General features: G+C 44.0%; 1 protein-coding gene across 1 annotated transcript; it reads left to right on the top strand.

Annotated features, from left to right (window-relative positions):
• The first annotated feature begins 313 nt into the window (after nucleotides 1–313).
• CCNG2 (cyclin G2) lies at nucleotides 314–7,561 on the top strand. Its single transcript, XM_069774578.1, has 8 exons — nucleotides 314–591; nucleotides 802–939; nucleotides 1,929–2,066; nucleotides 3,060–3,310; nucleotides 3,484–3,562; nucleotides 3,642–3,740; nucleotides 4,658–4,863; nucleotides 5,368–7,561. The coding sequence occupies exons 2-8, from the start codon at nucleotides 829–831 to the stop codon at nucleotides 5,498–5,500; spliced, it is 1,017 nt and encodes a 338-aa protein (XP_069630679.1). The 5' UTR covers nucleotides 314–591; nucleotides 802–828; the 3' UTR covers nucleotides 5,501–7,561.
• Nucleotides 7,562–9,295: the final 1,734 nt, after the last annotated feature.

Raw genomic sequence — 9,295 nt, 5'->3', positions numbered from 1 at the left:
CCCCCGTCCTTTTAAAGGAGTGATGCGTCTTATCTCGTCTCCCTCCGCCAGGACTTAGCAATCCTGCCGGAGGAGTTCCGTTCCCCCCCCCCCCCCCGCCGCTTCCCGTCAAGCAGGCGGTGCCGCTCGGCCGTTTGCGTCGCTTCCCGACCTCCGGCCCCTCTCGGGCCACCCCTAGGGTGCGCGGTTGGCCGCGAACTATTTTACTTCACGGCGGCGCCTCACCGGCCGGACCTATCAGGGAGCGCTCCGCGCGGGGCCATCTGCGAGCCGCCAGAACAAAAACAAGGGGGCGGGGCCGCGCCGCCTCCATTTTGATGCGGGGCTGGGGCGGAGGCGGCGGCAGGGGGCCGGGGATGGTGCCGCTGCCTCGGGCATCGCCGTGACTCGCTGGGGGAGGCGAGCAGGGCTCGGCCGCGGGCGGGGGGACGCAGGCGGCCCTGCCTGGATGCGGGGCCAGCGGCGGAGCCGACCCGCGTCGGTGCGGTGAGGGGAGCCGGGCTCGCCTCCCCCCCCCCCCACTTTACCACGGGAGGAATCGAGCGGTGAGGGCCGCGGGGGGGGCCCGGTGCCCCCTCACGACCGCCCCCGGTGAGTGTACCGGCAGGGCTGGGCTTGCCCCCTTGTCGGGTCCCTTTGTTCGTTTTCCCGGTGCTGTGAGGAGGTTGCGAGGCCTCAGGCGGGGAGGGGGCGGCAGGCGCCCGGCTGCCTTTGTCCGGCGGGGTCGGGGGTGGTGTGTGGTGTGATGGCGGCGGGGGGGGGCGAGCTGCCAGCTGTTGACGAGGTGTGCCTGCCCTGAAGGGAACGGATCCGGAGTTGGGGGAGAAGATGAGCAGCGAGGCGTTGTGGCTTTTCAAGCAGCTGAACTTCCACCTGGAGCAGGAGGGGCGGTTTCAGCCCCGCGAGAAGGGGCTCAGCCTCATCGAGGGGGCCGCCGAGGTGAGGGGGGGCGGGGAGCTGGGCTGGGGTGGGCAGCGAGGGAGGAGGCAGTCTCCTCAGGGCAGGCAATAACGTGTTTTAAAAAAAGAAACCTCCGAGCTGGGAGACGTGCGTTAACTCCGAAAAGTTAATTTGCTTCCCTGTAAAGGCCACTTGCCTTGTCTTTTAACTCTACCTTAATCTGTAGTTACTAACATAGACTACATTATCAAAGGACTATGACCTACAGGGCAAGTAAAATATTTAGGCGTTTATTATTTATTGTTTAAACTTCGAGTGAACGCAGAACTAAAAGAAGTGTATTATTTCACCTCCGGAGCTTCATACCGCTGTGTTGTACCGCTGCGGGAAAGCGGGGATGTCTAGTGGGCAATTAACAAATGGGGAAACGGCTAGCTTTTCATTAGCAAGGTCTAGGGAAATGAAGCTAGAAACACTCAGGGCTTAACAGTAAAAAATAAATTAAGCATAAACGTTTCTACCTTAACGATCGGAGTTCCTTACTGAGTTTAGGGCAGGCTTCGGGTGCTCGTGAGTTTTTTTGGAAAGGGCCTTAATGCTTAACAAACAAAGTTCCTGAAATCAGTCTGCTTGTTTGTTTTGAAAGCAGAACATCTGTTGCTTAAATATTGACATGCATGCAGAGAGGAGAATAAGTTGAGTTAGGTCATATCTCTTTCCGTAAGGTCAGGAGTCATTGTGTATGTATGTGCTTTGTAACTATTGTCTTAAAATAACAAGTGGGTACTGGGAAATGTGGTTGTGCTGGGTATTGCACCGGTGAGACTCAGGATCTGGGTGTAATCCATGTACCTTGGGTGTGTTTTGAGTCTCAAGTATCTAAATTTATTTTTTTTAACTTAAGAGGAAGTATGTAAGGAATAAATAATTGCTTCCTTTTGATCTAAGTAGAAGTAACTTAGGGAGTGAGTGGTCACAGTTATCACTGCTGCCACTGAATAATTCTGACTTTGTTTCTCTTGCCATAGAATGAAAATACTCTGTGTCCAAGACAAAGGAATGCCAAGGTGGAAGATCTTTGGAGTCTGACCAACTTTTTTGGTTTTGCAACTGAAACGTTTGTTTTGGCTGTTAACATTCTGGACAGATTCTTGGCTCTTATGAAGGTATTTTGGGGGGAGAGGACTTGCTATCTATAGTGTCACCTGGGAATACATTAGCTTCTTGTGAGCTTTCTTGTCTGACAAAAAGGGGAAGATTGTGATCTAGGATGTAACTGTGGCTATTTACCGATTCTATGCTAGCAATGTTTCTGAAGTCCTCCTTTGTAAACCTGAAATTGAGTACAGTTCTTTATGCCTCTAAAGACAAGTAGCAACATGGTTTATTTCCTCTAATAAGTTTGTAGCCTTCACCAGGTAGATGTAGAAGACTAAGAACAGAGGAATTAGAGAGCGAACAAAGAAAATTGTGTTGCAGCCTGTTTCTAGGTACTGTGTTAAAGCTGCTGGAACTAATACCAAACAATCATTTCCTGGATGTTTTTCTTTTCGTATTTCTGCTGCTTTATGGCAGACAGTTTGAACCTAAACCAGTTCTCCATTGTTAAGTTGGCAGAAAAAGTAAAGTTACATCAGTTCTCTGGTCTGACTGTCCTTGAGGTTGCACGAAATGTTACGCTGTTCCATGGGAGAGAATAGCAGAGGTAGGAGCAAGTTGTGGAGGGATAGGACTGCCTGAAACAGGCTCAGGCCGGATTTGAATAGACTTGAAATGAGGGTGAATGAGCACTGCCGCTTGGAGAAGCTGGGTATTACAGTTCTCACTGCAATTAATTTATTGTGTAGTGATGTGGAACAATTTCAATAGAGGGTGCTCAGCTGTCGAACTTGACTTTGACTTGGCTATGGCAGATTGATACTGCTTTATTGGCTCTGCCAGGTGTATTTTCTTAAACTTGAGTGATGAAACTAGTTATGACTAGATGAGGTGTATGAGTTGACTGACATCAGGTCTAGTTGAGAAAAGCAAATCTCTTTCGATGGAACTATGAATATTCAAAACAGCTCACCTAGGCTGGGTGAGCTGTTGGTGTTGCTGTTTGTTAAGCATGGTGTTTCGGGGGGGGAAGTATTCATAGTGCTTCCTTGTATTTTTAGGTGAAACCGAAGCATTTATCTTGCATTGGAGTTTGTTGTTTCCAGTTGGCTGCCCGAGTAGTTGAAGAAGAATGCAATATTCCATCTGCTCATGAGATCATCCGGATCAGCCAATGTAAATGCACTGTGTCTGACCTGAAACGGATGGAAAAGATAATTTCAGAAAAGTTGCACTTTGAATTTAAAGCTACTACTGCCTTAACCTTCTTGCACTTGTACCATACTATTGTACTCTGTCATACCTCAGAAAGGTGAGTTGAGTTGCATGTTAGTGGTGGTCTATGTGTTTGCTAAGCCCTTTTTATCTTCATTTGCCTTTTAAATGATTATGGCATTGGCTGTAGAGGAGGCAGCTCCTTAGTTTTTACCTCCTGACAAGTGAATGCTTGTCCATAAACATGCGTTTCTCTTGGGTGTCTTACAGGAAAGAAGTATTGAATCTTGACAAATTGGAAGCACAGCTAAAAGCTTGCAACTGCCGTCTTGTCTTTTCTAAAGCAAAAGTAAGTAGGAGTAGCTTTCTTTGACTTCTGAATAGGTTTTGGTTCATGTTATGTTGAGCGGTGTTTTTTGTCCTTCTAGCCCTCTGTCTTGGCCTTGTGCCTTCTCACTCTAGAAGTCCAGACTTTGAAATCTGTTGAGCTGTTTGAGATCCTTCTGCGTGTTCAAAAGCATTCTAAGGTAAATATTTTCTGTGGATTGTTTTTGCAGTTGTTGGGACTGGTGCAGTAAATGATGTACAGGGTTACATTTAAGGGGCCCCTGCTGTCAGTATGCAATCTTCACAGGTACTGTTTGGCATCAGCTGAAACAAGCAATGAAAGGGGTCTTTAAGCATCTGTCTGCAACTCTTGTAACTTATCACTGTTTCATTGGTAGAATGCCAAATGCAAAATAACTGGTTACTTAGAGAATGGGGTCGGGTAGTCATTTTGCACTGGCACATCTTGGCAGCTGCCTGGCGAGCCAAAGGATTATGGTTTAAAAAAAACTATCTTAAACGTAGAAAATCAGAAGAAATGCTGACCTAATGCCTACACAATACATGCTTTAACAAACACCTGATTTAACTTGTACAGTTCTAGCTGTATGTTCTAGAGAAACTTGCAGTTGGTTCGTAGGACTACAATGACTGCTGGGCTGGTTATTCTTTTTGTCTGAATAACTTAATACTGGATTTTTTAGCTGCTAGCTGCATGCTATATCAGTTGATGCTCTAGAACAAGCTTTTCACTCTCATAGTCAAATTCAACTAATTCAGTTTCTTGAGGGGTAGACATAGTTCCTTAAAGTATGAGATTATTCTATTTTAAAATGGATATCTCGGTTTCACTTTTCCTTTGGAAGTGATAATGAAAATGTTAACAGCAACTGACAGGCAAACTGTCAACTCAAACTTCAATGTGGACATTTCTAGGAGGTGTATAGGAGTTCATCTTCAAAAGTAGCCCTACTGTGACAAAGGTATCACAGTGATGACTCACTTGTATTTTGACTGATGCTTTTTCAAGTCTTTTCTGAGAAGGTAAAGTAGAGGGAGGGGTTATCGTTAGAGCCTGTGTGTAATAGACTAAATAGGTTCATTTTTTGCTTCTCAGATAAGTGATAGTGACCTACTTTACTGGAGGGAGCTGGTCTCGAAATGCCTAGCAGAATATTCTTCTCCTGAATGTTGCAAGCCCGATCATAAAAAACTAGTTTGGATTGTTTCAAGACGTACAGCCCAGAACCTACAAAACAGTTACTACAGTGTTCCTGAGTTGCCAACGATACCAGAGGGTGGATGTTTCAATGAAAGCGAGAGGTTGGTAAAACTTACACCAGGTGGTTAATTTGTTGGGAATTCTCATTTTATGGAAAAGTTAATGTCAACTCTGTATAACTAGGCTAATTCACTACTACTTGGAAAAAAAAAATCCGCTAGCTTTGAAAATACTGAACATCTTAAATAGAAGGAAAAAAAAAGGGGAACTGTCACTGTGGTGTTCAAAAAGTACAAGTGCTTTGCGGGGCGGATGGGGGAGACTATCCTTTTTTTTTTTAAGGCAGGGAGGCTTATAAAGCATTTAAGTCTTAAGTAATTTATGTTTGATATCTTGAATGCTGGCTTCTTGGTTGGTAGGAGATTTTTGGCATTAGAAGTAAGGAAATTGTGCCTTATGATTTAAGCTTTAGTGTTGAGAAGTGTTTAGATCTGGGATGTTATACTGGGAACAGAGAAGTGTGCAAGAAAACACGGGATTGAGGAATTGCCACCTTCAAGGGGTTGTGCTTTGTTTAAATTACATTTCCTGCTGTTCTTTCCTAGTGAAGACTCCTGTGAAGATATGAGCAGTGGAGAAGAAAGCCTTAGCAGTTCTCCTCCGAGTGATCTGGAAGGCACCTTCTTCTTTGAACTCAAACCTAAAACAAAATGGCAAGCTCTTAGCTGTCGGTCATAGCGTTAAGTCTTGATTGTATTAGGTTCAGGTTACTAATGCACCATGGAGTCTTTTGGCAATAATGAGGTGGTAATCTGTAAACTGTATTAATGCAAGAATTGCTGTGGTATATCAATGCTTTGAATGCCTGCCTTGGTTTTTTTTGTTGTTGTAATTCTAAGGAACTAAAAAAAATCACCTTCAGGTCCCCAGTTCAGCAAAAAAGTTCATGTATAGTTCTGTTGTTAACAAGCATAAATGTAGTCCTGTACCTGGTGGTCCAAAATGCTTAGCAGCTAAACACATTAGCAGTGTGCCCTGGCAGCAATGAAGGCTGATGGCGTACTGGGCTGTGTTAACAGGAGCATAGCTGATAGATTGAGGGAAGTAGGGTTTTTTTCCTCCTGTTATTTGGCGTTCATTCTCATCTGCAACAGCGTCCAGTTTTGGGCTCAAGGCGTTGATCAGCTTGTGCAAGTCCACCAGGAAGCTGCCAAGATGGTTAAGGGTTTTGGGGCACAGGACCTGTGAGGAGAGGTTAAGCGAAATGAGCTTATTCAGTGGCAAAGTGGCCTTTGGGGGGAAAATGGAATGGAACCAGCAGCCTTTTGGTACCTAAGAGGAGGTTGCTGAGGAGGAGGTGATTTCAAGGTTTTGTTTGAGAAGCATGGAGCAAGAATGAGAGGCTTTCGTTAAATCAAAATGTGGATTTCTCAGTTAATGGAAGAAGTTTGCTCCATGGGGACCATCAAGCATGGGAGTGGACCAAGATGGGCTGTGCAGTCTTTGTCCTGGGAGATTCTCAGGATTCAACGTAACAAAACCCTGAGTGTGGTTGAATTTGTTGTTGACTTTGCTTTGAGCAGGAGGTTGGACTAGAGTCCCCTTGAGGGCACCTCCACTCTTCAGTGTTTTGGGATTAGATCAAATGGGCTGAGTAGGTTATGTGGCGTGGTATGTGTACATAGTACCAGGCTGAAATGATTTCCTGTCAAATGGACCAAATACTGAAACGGTTTTAACATTTTACATGCTGTGGTCCTTTTCAGCAGGATTTTGAGTTGTGTACTCCAAGTAGATTTTTTTAAAGCTTGGTTTCTATAAACTTCAGGAATCCCTATTTCACAATAGGAGTATGCATGGCAAGAAGGAGGTTTTTGGTTAAGGCTAGTTTTCACTAAAGGGTAGTATAAAGTGTGTGGCAGGGAGTTACTTCATATTTTCTGCAATACAGATGTTTTCACACTGAAATTCACATGGTATACTTCAGTGTGTTTTAAATCTTAACTGTTAACATGTCAATCCATACTATTAGCTTAGACTTATTAACACGGTAAATCTTGATAAGTCTACATTCCTTTTAATATTTAACCCTTGTAGTTGTTTTTCAGTATATTCATGTTATTGATTGAGTCATAACCAGACTTGTTTGCATGCTTACGTAAAGCAGTTAGTGCAGGAAGAGTTGATATTATGCAGTAATATCAGGTAAATGTGATGTTGATGAAGTAGTTAATGTAATCGTTTTTTCCGAACTTTTTTATTGAAGCACAAATTGAAGTATGATTGTGTTTCTCCGTATCGAGAACATGGCTAGGTAGGAAGTGGACTAATTAGTTCAGAATAATGGTGTGAAGTGTGTTGGTGCCAAAGTAGAAATGAAGGAGCAAACAAGCTAAAGGCTGTTTTGTAGATGCAAGCATTGTTTTAGAATGGTAAGAGAGGTGCCGTAAGTTCATAACTGTTATGTGATTTAAGTTTTATAAAAATACAAAAAGTTTACAAAAATGTATATAAAAATGTAAATTAAAAAATGTACAGAAAAAATTTAAAACAAAAAATGAGCAGAAAATACTGTATTTTTTTACATTGTATGTAACTTTTTGTAGGTATGTTGCATGTAGATAGTAATTTATTGTGTACTCTGTATGATATAAATACTGTACATCTGAAGACGTCTTACTGCAAGCTGCTGCGCCTGGACGCTCAGTTCTGAAATGGAGTACTTTGGTTGCAGGTAACAAACCTACTCAGTCTTGTTTCAGTTGAGAACAAAAATAAACCAAGTGCTGTGTTTGTTAACTGATGTGAGTTAATGATTGGTTACTTGAAGCTTTTGCCTTGCCTTTTTTTTTTTGGCTGTATAGCTTATATGGTACTGCAGCTGTGTTCCAGGTTCCCCAGAATTTCTAGTAATCAGTTTGCAAGGAAAAAAAAAAAAAGACTTCTGTGTCGGTTGCTACTGGATGTGAATCTCTTCTCAGCTTTGTTCCTGTCAGTTTCAGAAGCTAATGTGAGGTATCAGCTGCTAATCACCCAGCTGCAGCTGGGCTCTGTTGTGCTGGGCTGAGTGTTGAATGGCGCATTTGTACATCTGGCAAATGGGAGCTCCTGCTAGTGGTTAAGTTTGGGGTCATTACAGGCTAAGTGTTCTGGGGTTTGCTGGGTTTGGGGCTGATGCTGTTCCCAGTCTTCGAAGTAAAATCTGGTCTCGGGATTTGTCTGCATCTTGGCAATCGGAAACAATTACAGTAACTGCTCAAATGCAAACCTGAGCTAGTTTCCTTCTTGTGTCATCCTGCCTGTGTCTTGCCAGTGTATTTCCAAGTCATGCTTATGTTGTAAAAATTAAGGAGTAAGGGGACTGTAACTGGTTCTTGCCAGAAAGATCTTCTGAGCTCTAGAAGAGGGAGCCCGGACCTGCTGAGATGGCTGTAAGGATCATCATAGACCTATTGCACTTTGTAGCTCGATACAGATCTGCCCTCTTTCTGTCGTTTTTTTTTTTCTTGTGCAAGGGATGGAGTGAGAGAAATGACAAAGGTGCTTCCTCTGCCAGGTCAGCCTGTCTTCCAGCTCTGGCCACTACTGCTGCGAAGGGAAGTCCTGCCTCGGATGTTCAAACATGGGGACAGTGTGTGTATGCTGGGCCTTGGAAAGAAAAGGGTGCTGTGAGGCTGACAGTGGGTGCTGTCACTCATTGGCAGGGAGCATGTGTAGGAAGAATAGGGTCACTGCTGCTGTTAAAATAATCCTCTTGAGTGTAATAACATTCAGTTTTTCTTTATGGCCTTCATAGCTACTTTTTTTAAATACAGGAACATGCTACAAGGCTTCTGACTTCCCACATGCAACAGATGAGGGATGGACACTTGATATTACTAACAGTTCTGTATGAAGTTCCCTTCTGTCTAATAACTCACATGTACCACCAAGTCAGTTACATAAAGGAACAGTTCGTCTTCGAAATGCATGCTGTAATGTTTTAAGAGCAATGGCTTCCTTGCTGTCTGTTGTGACTGCTTTGAACATGAAAGCTGCTGCAGCAAAGGTGTTGAGCTTCTACTTCAAAGGTGCTCACTCGGGTCGCTTCAGTACAGCAACCACCTCGCTCAGGAGTCAATGGATGATGCGTGTGCTGCGTAGGTGGGCTGTTAGGAAGGTAGGAAGCCATGGGCAATGTCCCCGGGTTTACTAACAGCTTGTGAGATTAATCTGTTTAATAAAGCTTGAGGTGTACCATTCAGCCCCTTTCAAGTTTGTACCAGCATGAAAAGACGTTTGCTTGCAAGAACGTTGTTCAGGCTTACTTCTGTGGTTTGATAATTTAGGCTCGACTTTGATTTTGCCGGGTCAGATAGCTGGGTATCCCTCAAAGGAGGTTTGCCTGGCTTTGTTCAAAGAATGCGGCTTTTGGTGGTTGGCTTGTTTTTAATAGCAGAGGTGTGCATGGTTTTTAAATGCTGTTTCGGGCTTTCTTGTACCACGAGGTGAAACTTCGAACGCTTGCAGTCTCAAGAGTTTAAATATGTGCTC

This window comes from Haliaeetus albicilla, chromosome 1 (assembly GCF_947461875.1).
Source record: "Haliaeetus albicilla chromosome 1, bHalAlb1.1, whole genome shotgun sequence".
Classification (NCBI taxonomy): Eukaryota; Metazoa; Chordata; class Aves; order Accipitriformes; family Accipitridae; genus Haliaeetus; species Haliaeetus albicilla.
Note: the sequence above shows the minus strand (reverse complement) of the source record. Positions and strands in the feature narration are given on the sequence as shown.

Excerpts from the sequence above, each read along its gene's own strand:
- CCNG2 (XM_069774578.1), top strand. The coding sequence starts at position 829 with ATGAGCAGCGAGGCGTTGTGGCTTTTCAAGCAGCTGAACTTCCACCTG. Across the intron at positions 2,067-3,059 it reads GATTCTTGGCTCTTATGAAG|GTGAAACCGAAGCATTTATC; the intron begins GTATTTTGGGGG and ends TTGTATTTTTAG. Across the intron at positions 3,311-3,483 it reads CTCTGTCATACCTCAGAAAG|GAAAGAAGTATTGAATCTTG; the intron begins GTGAGTTGAGTT and ends GGTGTCTTACAG.